The 21,317-nt window shown below is 45.4% G+C and overlaps 1 protein-coding gene across 1 annotated transcript in view; it reads left to right on the forward strand.

Annotated features, from left to right (window-relative positions):
* Nucleotides 1–21,317, forward strand: part of LOC120944384 (Grid2 interacting protein) — a 148,296-nt gene that overhangs the window by 118,464 nt on the left and 8,515 nt on the right. Inside the window, 4 exon segments of the mRNA XM_040358441.1 lie at nucleotides 685–881; nucleotides 5,006–5,161; nucleotides 20,596–20,682; nucleotides 21,156–21,285. Coding sequence (XP_040214375.1) covers nucleotides 685–881; nucleotides 5,006–5,161; nucleotides 20,596–20,682; nucleotides 21,156–21,285 — 570 coding nt within the window.

The following is a 21,317-nucleotide window of genomic DNA, read 5'->3' on the forward strand; positions in this document are numbered from 1 at the left end:
GCCCCCCTCCCATTTTTTTGCATTACACCTGTAAGGGGCCCAATGGTCCCCAGGGCCATTTACAGGCCTGGGGACTAGCACCCCCCCTCCCCCTGGTTCTCTGCTCCAGGGGGGGCCTGCCTAAAGCTGTGTAAGGGGCCCCAAAATTTGTGATGGCTGCCCTGGGTGTAATGATGACCATGTAGTACATGTGGGCAAAGCTCCACTTACCAGTTCAATGTGGACTAGAGTGGCACTGTCCCTCCAACAGAAAGACTTTGTTTCAAGAGATTCCCGCTATTAAAGATTCTCAGCCTGGTAGCCTTAACATGTGGGACATCCCTGTCCTAATAAAGATTTCTTTATTTACTCTACTATATACTATTTTACTATTAGGTGAGTGAAGTCACGGGCAGAAAGGAATCTTGTCCCATAAGCCCAGTAAGCCGAAACGGGGATCCTTACTGCATTCCATCAGGTTATGTACAGGCTTTCTGTGTGGGGCACCCACTGCTCAATGTGCACTCTGGGAATGGGTTGCTAAGTGTTTTTTTGGACCATTCTGCCTGTGTTAATTGGGTTTGCAGATGAAGCCAATTGCTGCATTCTGACTAGCCTGATTCTCTGTAGGTATTACAAATTTCAATCCAAGAGCAATCTAGAGAAGCCATATCTATAGACATGGGTTGCTGTGTTCTCTTGCAGCTATCCTTATAGCGCACTTGAAGCTCACGCACCAGGAATTGCGCCACATCCTGATGACAATGGAGAATGAGCGTCTGGAGCCCTCACACATCAAACAGCTGCTGCTCTACGCACCAGATGAGGAGGAGAAGAAAATGTTTCAGGCCTACACTGGAAGTCCCACCAAGCTCAATGAGCCTGATCAGTTTGCTTTGCAGGTATGGAAGTGATGCAGATATTTAATAAAGCAGGGTAGATATGTACCAAAGATGAAGAAGTAAGTACACCCCATAGAAACTGTTCACTGTTTCAACATATTTGAACAGATTATGATTAAACCTTTTTATTTTATGGTTATACAGATAAATAGGGGGTGTACCATCGTCCTAGTATTATGGAAAAAATAGAGGGGTCTCAAGGATTCCCCAATTAACCCCGAAACTCCAATGAAATAATGTGGGCAGGGAGGACTATACCGGTACTTGATAATTAGGTTCAAAAGCCTGAATGGTTCATGTTTACGAAAATATTTATTAACAAATAAACATTAAAGACAAGAATAAAAATACAATACATAAAAACATTACAAAAAATACAAACTTGACCACAATCAGGTCACCGGTTGTGCAATCCCCATTTAACAGACGGGGTAGAGTGTCGGTGAGAAAATTGAAATCATGAGACCATTAGTCTCGAGTCTCAACTAGTTTCGCTTTCGCTTCGTCAGGAGACGCTCTAGAGGCACAAGGTCCCTTGTTCCCAGAGAGAGGGTCCCAGTTGGACGATAAGTGCATGTGAACTACGACCAAGTCTAATGAAACAGACCTGTGTGCCCAATTGGGCATTAAAAGGTTAAAGGGGTAGTGGGTCCCAGGACATAAAGATCCTGTAAATGCAATAGATGCTCGCAGTAGTGGCCAGGTGAAGGAGGCCAATGCAGTGGGCTGGTAATAGATCAGTTACCAGTCAGTGGAGATAACCAGCAAGTGAACTTTTAGTTGTTAGGATGTGTGTATGTCCTGGGACCTGGCTCCAAGTTTCTGACCACTTATAAAATGTGTTCACTGGATACGCCTATAACGAAGCGTTAAAATCACAGTAAAACACCGCTATTTTACCGTGGTTTTAACGCTCCGCTATAGGCGTATCCAGTGTAAAAGGGGTCCAATAAAGAAACATCAGTGCCTGTCCTAGCTTCATTCAGCAAGAGCCCACAGCGTAGCACTCGCCGCATGTCACTCGAGAGCACATTGAACACATTTTATAAGTGGTCAGAAACTTGTAAATAACTCATGAAAGAATAAAGTTATGTTAAAACCAAGCACACCATTGTTTTTCGTGTGACATTTCCAATACGTTTGATGTGTCACATGACTCTCTTCCTATTGAAAAAACAAAAGTTGGATTCAAAATGGCCGACTTCAAAATGGTCGCCATGGTCGCCACCCATCTTGAAAAGTTTCCCCCCTCACATATACTAATGTGCCACAAACAGGAAGTTAATATCACCAACCATTCCCATTTTATTAAGGTGTATCCATATAAATGGCCCACCCTGTACATTAAAGTATGTGAATTAAAGCACAATGATGTACTGTGGAAGTAAGTACACCTTTGGCCTCAGAAGCTGCTATTGCCCCGCCTTGGCAGAAATGGCTTACTTACTAAGCATTTTGCATAACTGCGCACCAGTGTATATTGATTTTGTGAAATTTTTGACAACGCCAAAATTCTTTCACTTACAAAATGTTCATGGGTTTTCATGCATGAGCTGCCACTTTTAAATCCCCGCACAAAATGTCACTGGGATTCAAACCAGGGCTTTGACTAGGCCAATCCAGAACCTTCCATTTCTTTTTGTGAACCATTCCTTTGTGGATGTTCCATTGTTATGTTAAGCCCCGGACCATTATGCAGGTAAAGGCCCCTTTTTGCGATTCGGCACTGCGTCGCTTTAACTGACAATTGCGCTGTCGTGCAACGTGGCTCCCAAACAAAATTGGCGTCCTTTTTTTTACCCACAAATAGAGCTTTATTTTGGTGGTATTTAATCACCTCTGCGGTTTTTATTTTTTGGCGCTATAAACAAAAATAGAGCGACAATAGAGCGACAATTTAAAAATAAAATTCAATATTTTTACTTTTTGCTATAATAAATATCCCCAAAAAATATATAAACAGGGACAGGGGAACAGACGAACAGACAAGGAACAGACGATCAGTGACAAGCCACAGAGAAGAACGGGGAAGGTTTGTTTACACTCTCCTCTCCCCGTTCTTCAGCTCCTGTGACCCGATCGGGCACGGTCACGGAGCTTCAGATCGGTAACCAATTGGAAGGCATTTTTAAGGGACACAATGCATCCGATTACCAAACCTGGGAGAGCTAAGGTTGCTCTTTGCACTGCAAAACACACCACTCTGCATTCTCAGCCTCAGTACAGAATACAGTAGGTTGTGTGAACTTAAAGTGGATGTAAACCCGATTCATTAAATTTGAGCTGGGCACATATATCTGCAGTATTTTCTTATCTCTCTTCAAAGAGCCAAGTCCCATAGCTCTCTCCTGAACAGTTCCTCTGTTATCAGCCTGATAACTCCTGACAAATTCTCGGACGCATCAGATGAAAGCAGCCTGACATTTCTGTCAGGGGAGGTTGCTAAAATAGATTAACAGGGAGCTGGCCCTATTACAAAACACCTCTGAGAGTCTCTGCCTATCATGAGACGGGGTGTGTGCCTTTCCTTCAATCAGCAATGTTTGCTATCTTGGCTGTATGCCCAGACATCACACTGTTAACCAGGAAGAGAACATTTCCAACACGATCTGAACTTTCTAAACTGTATATAAATGTGAAGATAACAGATGTACATGTAAAACATATGTAGGGAGATTTGGTTCATCTCTGTGTATAATCTGAGGCTTTTCACTTTACTGGGTGTATGGAGGGTTTACAGCCACTTTAACCAACACCAAGAATGTAATGTGGTCCACTGTGCAACTCCTGCACGTGTCCCCATTGGATGATTTCCCCTTGCCTTATTCCAGTGACAACTATAAAATTGTGAATGTCCTATAACTTTCTGTTCTGTTGACAATGACCAGTAAATGACAATCAATGTTTAAAGCAGGAATAAGATTGGAAAACTAGGATCGCTACGTTCTGATACTCTCAGGTACTACAAACAGTTACTTAGGGGTAGATTCAAGTAGATCCGCGTATCTTTGCGGCGGCGTAACGTATCCGATTTATGTTACGCCTCCGCAACTTAGACGGGCAAGTGCTGTATTCTCAAAGCACTTGCTCTGTAAGTTGAGGAGGCGTAGCGTAAATCGGCCGGTGTAAGCCCGCCCAATTCAAATGTGGGACAGGGGGGCGTGTTTTATGTTAATGTTCTGTGACCCGATGTGATTGACGTTTTTCCCGAACGGCGCATGCGCCGTCCGTGGAATTTCCCAGTGTGCATTGCTCCTAATACGCCGCAAGGACGTCATTGGTTTCGACGTGAACGTAAATGACGTCCAGCCCCATTCACGGACGACTTACGCAAACAAAGTAACATTTTCAAATTTCCGCGCGGGAACGACGGCCATACTTAACATTGGCTAGGCCAGCTATTTGTTCGATGAACTTTACGCCGGAAAAAGCCTTACGTAAACGACGTGCGCCGGGCGCACGTACATTTCTGAATCGGCGTATCTAGTCATTTGCATATTCTACGCCGAACTCAACGGAAGCGCCACCTAGCGGCCAGCGTAAATATGCACCCTAAGATACGACGGCTTCTGAGACTTACGCCGCTCGTATCTTAGCCTAATTTAAGCGTATCTGGTTTCCAGAATACGCTTAAATTTAGGACGGCGTAGATTCAGAGTTACGATGGCGTATCTACTGATACGCCGGCGTAACTGTATCTGAATCTAGCTACAAGAATGTAATGTGGTCCACTGTGCAACTCCTGCACGTGTCCCCATTGGATGATTTCCCCTTGCCTTATTCCAGTGACAACTATAAAATTGTGAATGTCCTATAACTTTCTGTTCTGTTGACACTGACCAGTAAATGACAATCAATGTTTAAAGCAGGAATAAGATTGGGAGACTAGGATCGCTACGTTCTGATACTCTCAGGTACTACAAACAGTTACTTCGTTTTCTACTCGGAATATCTACTGTATGAGAAAGCTCTATTGGATGACCCTCTTTTCTGTATGTGATGTGTCGTTATAAAAAGTAGACCAGTTTTATGGAAGGAGAAGATGTGTCCTGTTATTAGAAGTCGCGGTATGATTGTGAGGGAACTATGTAATGTATGTTGTGCTCTCTTTCTACGTCCTGCAGATGATGTCGGTCCCGGAGTATAAGATGCGCCTACGAAGTCTGCTATTTAAGAGCACCCTGCAGGAGAAGACTGAGGAAATTCGGGCAAGCTGTGACTGTGTCCTAAAGGCCTCAGTTGACCTCAGAAACAGCAAGAAACTCGCCAAGATCCTGGAGGTTTGTGGGCATAGACATCTCATATAACCTACGAAGCATGCCATAGCTATGCAGATTGAACAGGAATATTTATATTAACCACTTCCCGCCCGCAGGACGTCATATGACATCCTTGACTTTCTGGGGGGGGGGGGGGGATATCTGAATCATGCCAGGAGTAGTGATTGCAGCTGTGATTTTGAAGTGAGTGACTGCTGAGCACATTATCCTCTAAGCTTGCACATCATAAATGAGGGGGGGGGGGGGGGCGCAGTTTGAAATCTTTGCCCCGGGCTCTGGATGACTTTGTCCTGGCACTGCCTCCAGCACACATTGCCAAAAAATAAATTCAGTGTTGAAGGTGCCGGAACTACGTTCCCACTGAAAAAAAGCCCTGGGGATAACATTGAACTAAATAGTGTGAATGTGAGCCACTAGGTGGCGATGATCATCAGTACTGTACATTACATGTATGTACTATACACAGACAGAGGTAAAGATCATTTTACAAACTGTCTGTGAATTTACTGATGGTTGGCAATCCTGGTTCCCTCTAGAAATACTCTCTCTATTAAAGAGGAAGTAAACCGCTGCCTCTCCTTTTTTTTTTTTATGACCTGCAAAGTAAAGTCAAAGGCCCAGATTTGTATTTACGCTACGCCGCCGCAACTTAGAGAGGCAAGTGCAGTATTCACAAAGCACTTGCGTCCAAAGTTACGGCGGCGCAGCGTAAATCTGCCGGCGTAATCAAATGAGGAAGAGGTGGGCGTGTTTTATGCAAACTAATCACGACCCCACGTAAATGACGTTTCGAACGAACGGCGTATGCGCGCGCATGCTCAGTATCATGTCGAATTTTCAAAGTAAATTACGCTCGCTCAATGCTTAGTCGACGTGAACGTAACCTACGCACAACCCCATTCGCGGACGACTTACGCAAACAACGTAAAATATGACGCTGTTCGTACGTTTCCGACGTCCATACCTAACATGACTTACCCCTGCTTTATGAGGGGTAACTTTACGCCGGTCCGACACCTTGCGTAAACAACGTATCTTGATATGCCGGGCGCGCGTACGTTCGTGAATCGGCATATCTAGCTAATTAGCATATTCGACGCGGAAATATACGGAAGTGCCACCTAGCGGCCAGTGTAAATATGCACCCTAAGATACGACGGCGTAGGAGACTTACGCCGCTCGTATCTAGGCAACTGTGAGGCGTATCTGATTCTATGAATCAGGCGCCGAGTTGCGACAGCCCGCACTCAGAGTTACGACGGCGTATCTGGAGAATCCGGGCCATAATGTGCTGCAAATGAAGCCCGCAATCAATGCATCCAGCTTCACTCGTTTTCCTTACGGGTCAACCTCCTGCCAGCGCAGGATCTGCCAGCATTGCATAGAGGAGAACAGAAAACCCAGCAATGAAAACAGAGCGGGTTTATGTAACATTTTCATTAGCCTTTTTTTCACTAGCATGTTGATGAGGAGGGGACTTCTCTGTTCAAGTTACTGCAATGAAAATATCCATTTGCGCAATGTCTTTTGGCCTCTTACAACACGTTTCTATTTTATTTCCATTGCATTAGAAATTCCAGCTTGGTGTTATTTTTCGATCCCATTTTAAAAAGGCTGTTAATCTTGTGTAGAAGATAATTGCGTGCTTTTACTGGATGGTCCTGGAAGTTCTTTTTGTTCCAGCAGTGGAAGTTCATAAAAATCAATTAACTGCTGTTTACTGCTCCGCTCCATAAAAGTGTATCGATTTTATCCAGAGTACAAAAAAAATGCTGAATGGGCCGTTACTATGAAGTAAACTTCAAGAAAAGTTAGAGGGGGAATGTTCATAGAGGAAATGATATTGGAAACAGGCTTACATTTATAATAGCTTTACAAAGGAAACTATAAAAAAGAAAAAAAAGACCCCAAACCATGACGTTTGTAAGTTTTGAAGCTTACATTTTACATGTATGTATATGTATGTGTGTGTGTATATATATATATATATATATATATATATATATATATATATATATATATATATTTATGGTCGTTACCCTCTGACCGAGAGAGATGTGGATCACATAAACACGCGACAAGACTTACAACATAAATAGACCTGAAGTGTGCCTTGGTGGTCTGGTCAGTATGCCAAGAAAAGGGGGCATACCCAAGGTAAGTAATGGGTAGTTAATTGAAAAAGGACATGCTAAGAAGTGCCCTGAAAAAGGGAAGGGCGGGAGGGTGTCGAATGCGATTGAATGCGCAGACTCACGGACATGAGGTGAGCTGGGAAGAGTCGGCCCAGTGACGTGTAGTACTGCACACTGAACCGACAAAGAGCATGTGTGAGTGGGCTGCTTAAATACCCTCCGGGCTCCTCCCATAAACTCAGGCCACCATACTGGCCTTCTTATTTATGGTCGTTACCCTCTGACCGAGAGAGATGTGGATCACATAAACACGCGACAAGACTTACAACATAAATAGACCTGAAGTGTGCCTTGGTGGTCTGGTCAGTATGCCAAGAAAAGGGGGCAAAAGACTCAGATAGGGAAATAGTTTATATTGATTTCTTGTATTTATTGAGCCAGCTTGGTAAAGGCTTGTGCCATTCCTTCATGAGGATTTGGGATGTATGTGGCAAAACAAGGAGACTTCCATCAGCCCGGTATCTTGATTACGTAGTCTGGTACTCCCTGTTGGGAGGCAACTGAGACTGCTCCAATTCGGATAGAATGTCCAGAGAACTGACTGGGGTTTGAAGCCCAAGTTACTTAGGAGGATTCTGACATGCTTGACACACTGGCTGACACTCAGGGAGCTGGTTTAGAAAGGGTAGCAACGAGCTACCATCAGATTGGCTGGGTAGATGGAGCAGTAGTGGGTCGAGCACCGTCACTGGGCGTCAGGCGTTGTCAGTCTGAAACAGGTTGATGTCAACCCCAGGGGCCTGTTTGTTGAGTTGAGAGTGTAGTGGTTCGAAAGCGAGTCGGGTGGCGTCGGAGCAGTATGTGACTGCCGGAGCCGCTGACTAAATTCACTAGGTTGTAGGGAACCGTAGAAGGCCTGGTAGATGGCTGTTGGGTGACTAGACTGGGCAAAGCCCTAAACAGGGAACGAGTAAGGATTTTAGACATGTCCCTAAAGAGGAGACTCTTGAAAGGTAGGCGCTTGCCACTGACTACAGGTTGGTGCTTCTGTATGCCCTGTAGGAGGGACTTGACTGCATGGGCTTGAGAATACTGACGGTTTACTGGGGTTCTGCAGGGACAGGAAATGCTGGATGCCATCTAGATATGGCGTGATAGTATTGAGAAATGGTCAGCTGCATGTGGCAATACGATATGAAGGCTAGGATGTGTCCAACGTTGCCTATTGCTGCTCCGGGACAAGGGGCCAAAAATTTGCGATTAGTGTTCCAAGCAGTGCGATAGGCCTTCAGTGTGTTGCGTGCCAAGGAGTGGCTAATAAGTTGGATTGCGTTGGCGAGATGCGACTTCAGTCCATCGTCAGCAATGTCCATGGTGGGACAGGGATAGTTGTTGGGTCGGCTCCAGGCTCTTGCTGGAAAAAACATCCATTCCAAGGTTGGAATAGGAAAGCGCATCAGCTGCTTTTTGCATTTGCCTGGAAAAGGTCTACATAAGATATTAACTGGTGACGGAGTGACAGCTGCGCGAGCCTGCGCAGGAAGTGATGGGGAGTGACTTAGATCTATCTTAATTGATGATGTCGGCTGTGGCCTAATTGTCTGTGGTGAAGAACAGTGTCTGTCCTGTTCAAGTGTGGTCCCAGACCTGGGCAGCTGCCACGATGGGGTGCAGCACGAGGCGTGATGAAGACTGGGTGAAGCAAAAATTTAATAGAATTTCTGGGGGCCAAGTTTTGGAGAACCAGTGGCGGCCTAAAAATGGCTGCAAAAGCCTTTGGTGGCTCGGCTGACACTGCCGGGATGAAGATTGAAATGATGTTCTATCAGGTGGGGAAGTTGTCCCACATAGCCAAGTCTGCTACTGATGCTTGGTCTAGTTTGAGAACTTGGACTGGATCTTGCATCGGTGTGAGAAAATCAAGACAATACACAGGTGCTCAACAAGACGATATACATGCACTCGCAGGCCAACGTGCACTCGCAGGCCAACGTGCACTCGCTGATGCTGGATGAAAACCTGAACTAACCGCAGGGAAAAAACTGAGAAAAGATGAGTGGCCCGCGTGCCACTGAAGATGAATGGCCAACTGGGTGCCACTGTGTGTTTGTGTGGCTGATTGTTTGTCACTGAGGTGTGTTTGCAAGTTTAGTTTGTATTCGGGTTTGCACGTAGGTGCGTGCCGCTAAGTGTTTTATACTACTGCAGACAATATTGTGCGGTTGCAAGGGTGTCAGTGAGTGTCAGGTTGCTGGGATGATATTGTGTGGTGGCAGGGGCCTTGAGTATGAAGGTTTGATGGTATTGGTGGTTGCAAGGGTCTCAGTCTGGTTTGCTGAGACGATATTGCATGGTTGCAAAGGTGTCGATGATTATGAGGTTTGTTTTGAGATGGCATGGTGTGGTTGCACAGGTCTCAACAAGTGAGGGGTTGCTGAGACGATGTTGCGTTTTGCAATGGTCTCAAATGAGTGTCGGCCGCTGAGACAACTTTGTATGGCTGCAAGGGTCTAAATGGGTGTCAGGTTGCTGAGACGATATTGCATTTGCAATGGTCTCAAATGAGTGTCAGGTTGCTAAGATGACTTTGTATGGCTGCAAAGGTCTGAACGGGTGTCAGGTTGCTGAGATGAGATTGTGTGGTTGCAAAGGTCTAGAAGGGTGTGAGGTAGCTGAGATGATATTACATTTAGCAAGGGTCTCAAATGAGTGTCAAGTTGCTGAGACAATATTCCCCTTTATTTTAATTTTTTTATGAAAACGACTGTGAATGAAACGCTGGTAAACATGAGTTACCGCATCTGGCAGTGTTTACAAGCTGTTACAGGCATTGGCGTTTCAAATGCGTTTCGAATGCCTCTGAACATCCGTCTGAACCCATTTTTTTTTTTTTTTTTATCAACAGCAGTGTACATGAGGCCAAAGATGATTTGTCTGGCTGCAAGGGTCTCAATGAATGCCAGGTTGCTGGGGCGAGACTGTATGGTCACAAAGGTCTTTGACGAGTGGGAGGTTGCTCAAGACAGTATTGCGTGGTTGCAAGGGTCTCGATGAGTGTGGCGCTGCTGAGACGGTATTGTGTTTGCAAGGGTCTGAACTATGGTGTGAGGCTGCTGAGACGGTATTGCGTGGTTGCAAGAGTCTTGATGAGTGTGGGGCTGCTGAGACGGTATTGTGTTTGCAAGGGTCTGAACTATGGTGTGAGGCTGCTGAGACGGTATTCCGTGGTTGCAAGGGCCTTGATGAGTGTGGGGCTGCTGAGACGGTATTGCGTTTGCAAGGGTCTGAACTATGGTGTAAGGCTGCTGAGACGGTATTCCGTGGTTGCAAGGGCCTTGATGAGTGTGGGGCTGCTGAGACGGTATTGCGTTTGCAAGGGTCTGAACTATGGTGTAAGGCTGCTGAGACGGTATTCCGTGGTTGCAAGGGCCTTGATGAGTGTGGGGCTGCTGAGACGGTATTGCATTTGCAAGGGTCTGAACTATGGTGTGAGGCTGCTGAGACGGTATTCCGTGGTTGCAAGGGCCTTGATGAGTGTGGGGCTGCTGAGACGGTATTGCGTTTGCAAGGGTCTGAACTATGGTGTAAGGCTGCTGAGACGGTATTCCGTGGTTGCAAGGGCCTTGATGAGTGTGGGGCTGCTGAGAAGGTATTGCGTTTGCGAGGGTCTCAACAATGGTGTGAGGCTGCTGAGACGGTATTGCGTGGTTGCAAGAGTCTTGATGAGTGTAGGGCTGCTGAGACGGTATTGCGTTTGCAAGGATCTCAACAATGGTGTGAGGCTGCTGAGACGATTTTGCATGGTTGCAATGGTCTCAACAGGTGTCAGGTTGCTGGGCCGAGATTGTGTGGTGACAATTTATTTTTTTCTGCTTTTTTTTTTTTTTTTTTTTTTGCGTTTTGTAAGGGTCATGTGTTGCAAGGGTCTTAACAAGGGTATTAGGCTGCTGAGACAATTTTGTGTGCCTGCAAGAGTCTCCATGAGTGTGGGGCTGCTGACACGGTATTGCGTTTGCAAGGGTCTCAACAAGGGTGTCAGGCTGCGGAGACGAATTTTGCGTGCTTGCAAGAGTCTCCATGAGTGTGGGGCTGCTGAGACGGTATTGCATTTGCAAGGGTATCAGGCTGCTGAGACAATTTTCTGTGCTTGCAAGAGTCTCCATGAGTGTGGGGCTGCTGAGACGGTATTGCGTTTGCAAGGGTCTCAACAAGGGTGTCAGGCTGCGAAGACGAATTTTGCGTTGTTGCAACGGTCTCAACAGGTGTCAGGTTGCGGGGCTGAGATTGTGTGGTGGCAAACATTTTTTTTTTTTGTTCTGCACTTTTATATTTCTTTTTGCGTTTTTCATTTTTATTTATTTATTTTTTTTTTTTGCGTTTTCTTTTTTTCTTTAATTTTTTTGCGTTTTTTTTTTTTTTTTCGTTTTGTAAGGGTCATGTGTTGCAAGGGTCTTAACAAGGGTGTCAGGCTGCTGAGACGATTTAGTGTGGTTGCAAGAGTCTCGATGAGTGTGGGGCTGCTAAGACGGTATTGCGTTTGCAAGGGTCTTAACAAGGGTGTCAGGCTGTGGAGACGAATTTTGCATCGTTGCAGCGGTCTCAACAGGTGTCAGGTTGCTGGGCTGAGATTACGTGGTGGCAATCGTTTTTTTTTTTTATTTTTTTTTTTTTTTTTTTTTTTTTTTCTTTTTTTTTTTTTTTTTTTTTTTTTTTGCATTTTGCATTTTGTAAGGGTCATGTGTTGCAAGGGTCTCAGCAAGGGTATCAGACTGCTGAGATGATTTGCATGGTTGCAAGGTCTCAATCAATACGAATTGGGTTACTGAGAAAGGATAGAAACACCTGGTTTGTTTGTACCTTAAGCAAGCAGTAGGTAGAAGGACAACGCCTGTTTGAATCGTAGGTTCCATAGGGGCCACTAATGAACGGTATGGGAAACAACGAATGGTAGCAAATTGATAGAACATAAAGAATGTAATAACAAATTTTACTTGCGACAGTGGGCCATGCGAGTGAGTTTGCGGCGGACTGTGGCTGGAGTAAAACATGTCGGGAACGTGTAGCGGGATGCCGTGCATGGGGCAAAACAACGAGGTTTGGTGTAGAAAATAGAACACGAGAAGTGCGTATCAATGCTTTGTAAGCTCCACTGCGGAAACCAAACATATGGTACAGGTGACACCATGAGTGGCCACGGATTTGACATGACAAACAAGCTAACGAATCCTACCTGGGACAGTGAACGTGCGACTGGGTTTGCTTTGGACTGGAGTGGATGTGCAACGCATCCCAAGAGTGTGGTGTGGCGCCATGCATGACACACAGGCAACAACTTTGGTAAATAAATGAGAGAGAAGAGCCGTGTACAAGCAATTCGTAAGTTCCGCTGCGGGAACTAAAACACACGACATGGGGGAAACAATGAAGGACAACGGTAGAAAGTATGCAATGTATCTGATACAAAATGGTTGTAAAATGCATGAAATTAATCCGATACGAATTGATAGTAAGGAGTATTGAACGAATCTGATACAAATTGGTTGTAGAGTGTATGCTACCCCTTGCTCTGAAACCGAACACCTACCAACCACCCATCCCCCCAGGCTAATCAAGTGCAGAGAAGGCACCATGTGAGTCCAATTACCACCTCAATCTGCCAAAGAACCCATACAAACACATGTCAATCTCCAAATGGATTTACAAATGAATCATATGTTTGGCAGAAGGTTACAAATGTACTACGCCTGAGCCGAATGATGTTGGAACATGAGCAAAAGTAACTCAGGCAGATTCTTTCCCAAAAGGGATGCAGGATAGGAAGCATAACGAATAGTAAGATTGCACAAGATACGAAAAGGTTTGAATCCTACCTGCGACAGTAAGCGGGAACCGCCGGCGAAGACCATGAAGGGAGAAGCCGCAAAGCGCTTGCGATGTCGAATGCGATTGAATGCGCAGACTCACGGAAATGAGGTGAGCTGGGAAGAGTCGGCCCAGTGACGTGTAGTACTGCACACTGAACCGACAAAGAGCATGTGTGAGTGGGCTGCTTAAATACCCTCCGGGCTCCTCCCATAAACTCAGGCCACCATACTGGCCTTCTTATATATTTATATTCTGTACAGTGGCGGCTGGTGCTAAAAAATTTGGGAAGGTGCAAACAAACTGAAAAAAAAAAACTCATCAATTGTAGCTACTGTGCCCATCAAGCGCAGCCACTGTGCCATCAAACGCAGCCACTGTACCCATAAATTGCAGCCACTGCGCCATCAAATGCAGCTACTGTACCCATCAATTGCCAACAGTGTGCCCATCAATTGCTGCTACTGTGCCCCATCAATTGCCACTACTGTGCCCCATCAGATGCTGCCAGTGTGCCCATAAATTGCTGCCACTGTGCCCCATCAGTTGGCGCTACTGTGCCCCATCAATTGCTGCCACTATGCCCCATCAATTTGCTGCTACTGTGCCCCATCAATTGGCGCTACTGTGCCCCATCGATTGCTGCCACTGTGCCCCATCAATTGCTGCCACTGTGCCCCTTCAATTTCTACCAGTGTGCCCATCAATTTCCGCTACCATGCCCCATCAATTGCCACTACTGTGCCCCATCAATTGCTGCCAGTGTGCCCATCAATTGCTGCCACTGTGCCCCATCAATTTGCTGCCACTGTGCCCCATCAATTGGCGCTACTGTGCCCCATCGATTGCTGCCACTGTGCCCCTTCAATTTCTACCAGTGTGCCCATCAATTGCCGCTACTGTGCCCCATCAATTATTGCTACTGTGCCCCATCAATTACTGCTACTGTGCCCCATCAATTACTGCTACTGTGCCCCATCAATTACTGCTACTGTGCCCCATCAATTGCTGCCAGTGTGCCCATCAATTGCCGCTACTGTGCCCCATCAAATGCTGCCCCAGTGTGCATTCCCCGCCCGTCACTTTCCTGTTTTGGGTCACGGCGATGTCCTCCACGCTCCGAGTCCTTGATTTCTCCTCCCATCCTCTTCCGGTCCTCTGCTATGATTGGACGCCTGATAGGTGCGCCTGTCGCTTTAGCCAATCAGGTGACAGGTAACCAGACCCAAGCACATGTTTCGCTTCCCTAACACAACACTAAGTAAACAGCGAATGCACAGCATTGCGCCCGCTGTTTACCATTTTGGAAGCCTAAGCTCTAATCAGGACGCCTACTAGAGCCCACAGGTCTAATCAAGTGCTTCCAAAAACATCTCCGCCGCTGTAATTCAGATGCCCGGCGCCCAGCAAGGGACCGGATACCTGAATAGGGGGCGGCAGCGGTGACCATGGATAGATTCATACACGGCATGAATCTATCTATGGTGATAGATGGGTGACAGGAGAGAGGGGGCGATGCTCCTGTGCCCTTTATGGACGCACCACCACTGATACTGTATATACAGGTATCTCACAAAATTGAATACACCCCTCACATATTTGTAACTATTTTATTCTATCTTTTCATGTGACAACACTAAAGAAATGACACTTTGCTACAATGTAAAGTAGTGAGTGTACAGCTTGTATAACAGTGTAAATTTGCTGTCCCCTCAAAATAACTCAACACACATCCATTAATGTCTAAACCACTGGCAACAAAAGCGAGTACACCTCTAACTGAAATTTCCAAATTGGGCCCAAAGTGTCAATATTTTATTGGCCACCATTATTTTCCAGCACTGCCTTAACCCTCTTGGGCATGGAGTTCACCAGAGCTTCACAGGTTGCCACTGGAGTCCTCTTCCCCTCCTCCATGATGACATCACAGAGCTTGTGGATGTTAGAGGCCTTGCCTTGAGGGAAAATGGCTAATTTTCACTTAGTGGTGTACTCACTTTTGTTGCCAGCGGTTTAGACATTAATGGCTTAAGGACTGCCCACGCCATATATACGTCGACAGAATGGCACGGACAGGCATTATCACGTACCTGTACATGGCCCTTTAAATGCCTGTCATGTGGTCGCGAGCGCGCCGATGGCGGCGCGCTCGCGACCTTGCCACCTTCGCCGTGAGTCGGACCGCAGGTCCCGCGGACTTGATCGCCGCGGGACTCCACGCGATCTTCTCACGGAGGTATAGAGAGGGAAGATGCTTGTGTAAGCCAGCATCTCCTTGCTCTGCCTAGTGAGAATGACACTGATCTCGGCTCTGTGTACTTGGAGCGGAGATCAATGTCATGTGACATAGAGCCCATCCCCCCTACAGTTAGAAACACAATGCAGGGTACACTTAACCCCTACAGCGCCACCTAGTGCTTAACCCCTTCACTGCCAGTGTCATTTTCACAGTAATCAGTGCATTTTTATAGCACTGATCGCTGTGAAAATGTCAATGGTCCCAAAAATGTGTCAAAAGTGTCCTCCGATGTGTCCGCCATAATGTCGCAGTCACGAAAAAAAATCGATGATAGCCGCCATTTCTAGTAAAAAAATAATAATTAATAAAAATGCCATAAAACTATCCCTTATATTGTAAACGCTATAAAGTTTGCGCAAACCAATCAATAAACGCTTATTGCAATTTTTTTTACCAACAGTATGTAGAAGAATACGTATCGGAATAAACTGAGGAAAAAAAATGTTTTTTTATATATTTTTTGGGGATATTTATTATAGCAAAAAGTAAAAACTTTTTTTTCAAAATTGTCTCTCTATTTTTGTTTATAGCGAAAAAAATAAAAACCGCAGAGGTGATCAAATGCCACCAAAAGAAAGCTCTATTTGTGGGAAAAAAAGGACGCCAATTTTGTTTGGGAGCCACGTCGCGCGACCGCTTAATTGTCAGTTAAAGCGACGCAGTGCCGAATCGCAAAAAGCGGCCTGGTCTTTGACCACCCAAATGGTCCAGGGCTGAAGTGGTTAATGTTTGTTGAGTTATTATGTGGGGACAGCAAATGTAAACTGTTATACAAGCTGTACAGTCACTACTTTACATTGTAGTAAAGTGTAATTTCTTCAGTGTTGTCACATGAAAAGATATAATAAAATGTTTATAAAAATGTGAGGGGTGTACTCACTTTTGTTAGGTACTGTGTATATGTGTGTATATATATATATAGACACATAGGCCCAGATTCTCAAACACTTACGACGGCGTATCTCCAGATACGCCGTCGTAAGTCCGAATGGCCGCCGTCGTATCTATGCGCCTGATTCATAGTTACGCATAGATTTGGCCAAGATACGAGCGGCGTAAGTCTCCTACACCGTCGTATCTTGGGGTGCATATTTACACTGGCCGCTAGGTGGCGCTTCCCTTCGATTTCCGCGTTGAATATGTAAATGAGCAAGATACGCCGATTCACGAACGTACGTACGCCCGTCGCAATTAGTTACGCCGTTTACGTAAGACATACGCCGGCGTAAAGATAAAGCAGGTCTCTAGGTGGTGCAGCCCATGCAAGGTATGGACGTCGGAACCAGCGTATCTTTTTACGTTGTTTACGTAAGTCGTACGTGAATGGGGCTGTGCGTAGGTTACTTTCATGTCACAGGCATTGAGCCGGCGTATCTTTGGGCGTAAATACGATGTGATACTGAGCATGCGCGCGCATGCGCCGTTCGTTCGGCCATGCATCCACATGGGGTCACGCTTAATTTAAATACAACATGACCTGCCTACTTTGAATTACGCGCGCTTACGCCGGACGATTTACGATACGCCGCCGTAACTTAGGACGCAAGTGCTTTGTGAATACAGCACTTGCCTCTCTAAGTAGCGGCGGAGTAGTGTAAATAAGATACGCTGCGCCCGCACAATGTAAAGCCGCCCTACGCGAATCTAGGCCATACTTTGCACTCCACTGAGAGCCGCCCCCCCCCCCGATAGACCGGCAGTCAGAGGCAGCAGTTCCTTCGATGGTCTCCACTTGAGATATGAGGCTACAGAACAGGAGTGTCTTGGCATTAGGAGTGAACTGATGTTTTCAGTAGGCAAAAGGTAAATCATTCAGGGTACTGCCTGGTTGCTATTAACCTTTCTAAATGTGCAAACCTTCACTTCTTGAGTGCATATCAATTGTATGCCATGCTGAATTATAGCGTCTTTTGTCCAGCCCGTGTAACTTTCGGAGTTCAACGCAATTATGTAATTTGTCTTATAAATACAATGGCCTTTTGTATGAGCAGTTGTGTGCCAGCTTATATATTAGGTGAGGTCTTGGGCATGGCATTGGGCTGCAGTGTGATGCCGAGTACCTTAGAAATGATTCCTAACAAGCTTGGGAATGTTGCTGAGCGAGCACAATAGAAGAGAGGGCCTAGCAGGTAACAATTAACTGTTTTAGACTGTTTGGGGAGTAGATGGAAAAATTCCTGTTTAATGAGTCTTATCTCACAAGTCAGCACATTCTAAGTAGGAGTTGACACCTCGTCCTCTCACCTTTTTTTGCAGATCCTGTATACAAAGACAAACCGCAACAAGGGAGACTGATATTTTCAGTTGTTCATAGTTTAGGGGTTACATGGCACCCCTTCATGTACAATAACTCATCCCCTGTCCACGTATCAGTCAACTTGTTCGAATTTGTATGCCATTATCATTTCAAATATATGGCAAAAAATCCACGTTAGCTTAAAGTGGATGTAAACCCGAATTTTTTTTTTTTTTGATGTCACAATGTAGAGTATTAGATTTCCTATCATCTGTGCCCAGTCTTGTCACAAAAAGTTAATCCAGCTCTGAGCAATCCTCTTTTCTTTTTTCAGTGAGATAAACGGACAAACAGGAGAAAACTTTTAGTGCAATATTATATATAGTGAAAAATATATATTCAAAAATATATAAAAATAAATAACAAGCCAGTGCAGTAACTGGCAACCACCTAAAAAAGTATTCAACAAATTAAATAAATAATTAAGTGCATATAATAAAGTGATAAATCCTTATGAAGAAAATTGTATCACAATAATGAAACAAAGGGCTAGATTCACATAGATCAGCGGATCTTTAGATCCGCGTGACCTATGTGATTTAAGATCCGCTGCCGCAAGTTTGAGAGGCAAGTGGGTAATTCACAAACCACTTACCTCCAAACTTGTGGCGGCGGATCGTAAATCCCCCGGCGGAATTCAAATTCCGCGGCTAGGGGGAGTGTACTATTTAAAATCAGGCACGTCCCCGCGCCGATTTAAATGCGCATGCGCTGTCCGCAATTTTTCCCAGCGTGCATTGCTCCCACTGACGTCGCTAGGACGTCAGTGGTTTCGGTGTGAGCGTAACTTGCGACGAGCGGGTTTGAGAATCGGCGTATGCAAACGACGTAAAAAAAAAAAAAATCAACGCGGGAACGACGGCTATACTTAACATTGGCTGCGCCTCATAGAAGCAGGGGTAAGTATACGCCGGGAAAACCGCTACGTAAACGTCGTAACAAACTGCATCGGGCCCGCGTACGTTCGTGAATTGGCTTATCTCGCTGATTTACATATTTCTCAGCGTAAATCAGCGAGAACGCCCCCCGCGGCCATTTTTAAATTGCAGTTAAGATCCGACGGTGTAACACAGTTACACCTGTCGGATCTTAGGCATATCTATGCGTAACTGATTCTATGAATCAGTCGCATAGATACGACGGGCCTAAGTCAGAGATACGACGGCGTATCAGGAGATACACCGTCGTATCTCTCTGTGAATCTAGCCCAAAGTGTCCATAAATGCAGGAAAAGCTGTGTTTTTGTATCCAGATTATTTTTTTCTCAGTTCACACTGTGCAAAAACAGAGAGGATTTCCACCTTCACCACTTAAAGACACCACAATAGTGCATATAAGGATGGCTCCTTACCAGAAGTAGTTGACCTTTTTCATTAGAAAAGAGGTCAAATAAAGCTTAGTGTCACCATGGACAAACTGCAACAATTGGAGTTCCTTTGGGTCAACTTGACTGAGCGTCATAAGGCATAATAAAAGAAGAGAGATACCGCCATAGCATGATATCGTTTAATAAAATCAAATAAAATTACACACAGTGCCGAGTGGCTCCTTACTTTGGGTGGTGCCCACGTCCCGGCACTGAGGCTATGCGGCTTAGGTTGAATGGGGATGCGTCCTTGCTGGGGAGGCTGGCGTGCGCTCCACCTCTTAGCTAGAGAGAACCAGCGGGACCGGAAGATGCTGTGCGTGCTCACGTGACATGTTGGGTATCAATTTACTCGGCGTAACATTATCTTTCACAATATAAAAAAAATTGGGCTAACTTTACTGTTTACTGTTTATGAAAAAATTGGATTTTTTTCCAAAAGTGCGCTTGTAAGACCCCTGCGCAAATACGGGCCCGGGCTACTACTGGGTGGGGTGTGGAGGAAGATCACTCCACCAGGGAAGGCAAGGCGATAGGCAGGTGGCTGGCTGGACTTGAGCCAAGGCAGAAGAAAATGCGAGAGGGAGCGGAACGGGCATGCACCCGAAACTGAAGAAATATTCCCTCCAATCCAACCAGCACATGATCATCAGAAAGGGGCACAGATAATGAAAAAAATACACCCCCCCCCCCAAGCTAGTAGGAACGGCAGAGCAGGGGTGTGTAATTCAGATTTTCTTTATTATTCTGCACAGCCCCTGTTCAAATCCAATCCGGGGACAAAACTGGGGGCAGACTTGGTCCAGGGACAATGTCCCCAAGCCGGGGACTGTCCCCGGAAACCAGGGAATGTCTGGTCACCCTATTCTACATAGGTTTGCCACCTGTCCAGTTTTGAACCAAACAGTCTGGGTTTTGAATGATCTGGTCACCCAATTCTACATAGGGTTGCCACCTGTCCAGTTTTGACCCAAACAGTCTGGGTTTTGAAAGATGTGCCCGGGTTTCCTTCTGCCTGAGACAAGGACACCAGTACCTCTGACAGAGGGTACCACCGGGCCTCCTGTAGGGGGCCCCAGCACACAGGGGGGCCCTGTGTGCTGGGGCCCTCATGCAAAAACAGGTTCTGGGTCAGGTGCTGGGGCAACTCGTGCAAAACAGGTTCTTGACTCAATTTGGGTTGAAAACCATTCCTAAGTCTTCCCCTGGAGCTGCCTTTGTGTTGGCCCAAAATGAAAGCAGTGTGCAAACTGCATTACCTACAGCAGTAACTAAGAATCTGGTTGGTGGTGGTGCTTACCTTGTGCCTTACTATATTTATTAAAAAATCTAAATACTGTATGTTTTATTTTATAAAGTTTTCCCCTATATATTGTGTTTTTTGAACAACCCAAGTTCTTCTCCATATTGTAATACGTAATTGTACACATTTATAAATTGGAGGCTTTTTATAATTGGTATCAAACGTGTTTTTAGTTTGTTTTAGCTATGGGGAATTATCTGAACGATGGACAGCCCAAAACGAACAGAACAACAGGTTTCAAGATCAACTTCTTGATGGAGGTATGTACCACACACCATTATTGTAGCCATGGGTTTGCATTGCGACCAGAAATGGTGCTCCCTAGCATGAGTACAAGTAGGAACAGCTAAATCCAGAATTATAATATTGACGTGCCTGCTTGTCTGACTTGTGAATGGAAAGGGACATCACTATTTCTAAATTGGATATAGACGAGAAGTAGAATCTGAATAACTGTGAGAGAGTGTTAGCTACTGAAAAGCTCTATGGAACTATGGAAAGCTCTATGGAACCAGTGAAGCAATGCACTGCGATGCCACAGTGAATTATGGGCCGTGAATCGCCACTCGAATTTGGCGCGAACGGCCCAAAAAGTTCATAATTCGACGAACGATTGAACATCGAATACGAAGCTCATCCCTATTAACCAGCTGCAAAATAAGTTTGTAATTACTCAAAGCTTGGGTGCATTGTAAGCTTCTCTAAATTTGGCATGTTTGGATGTGTATTACAGCTCAATACCACCAAGACTGTGGATGGGAAGTCTACTTTTTTGCACATACTTGCCAAATCCCTCCGCCTGCATTTTCCTGAGCTGCTAAGCTTTGCCAAGGATCTTCCTACCGTGCCTCTTGCTGCCAAAGGTAATCTGCCAGTCTGGTGCCCATTTTAAAGC

The sequence above is a fragment of the Rana temporaria genome, chromosome 6 (genome assembly GCF_905171775.1).
Source record: "Rana temporaria chromosome 6, aRanTem1.1, whole genome shotgun sequence".
In the NCBI taxonomy this organism is placed as follows: domain Eukaryota; kingdom Metazoa; phylum Chordata; class Amphibia; order Anura; family Ranidae; genus Rana; species Rana temporaria.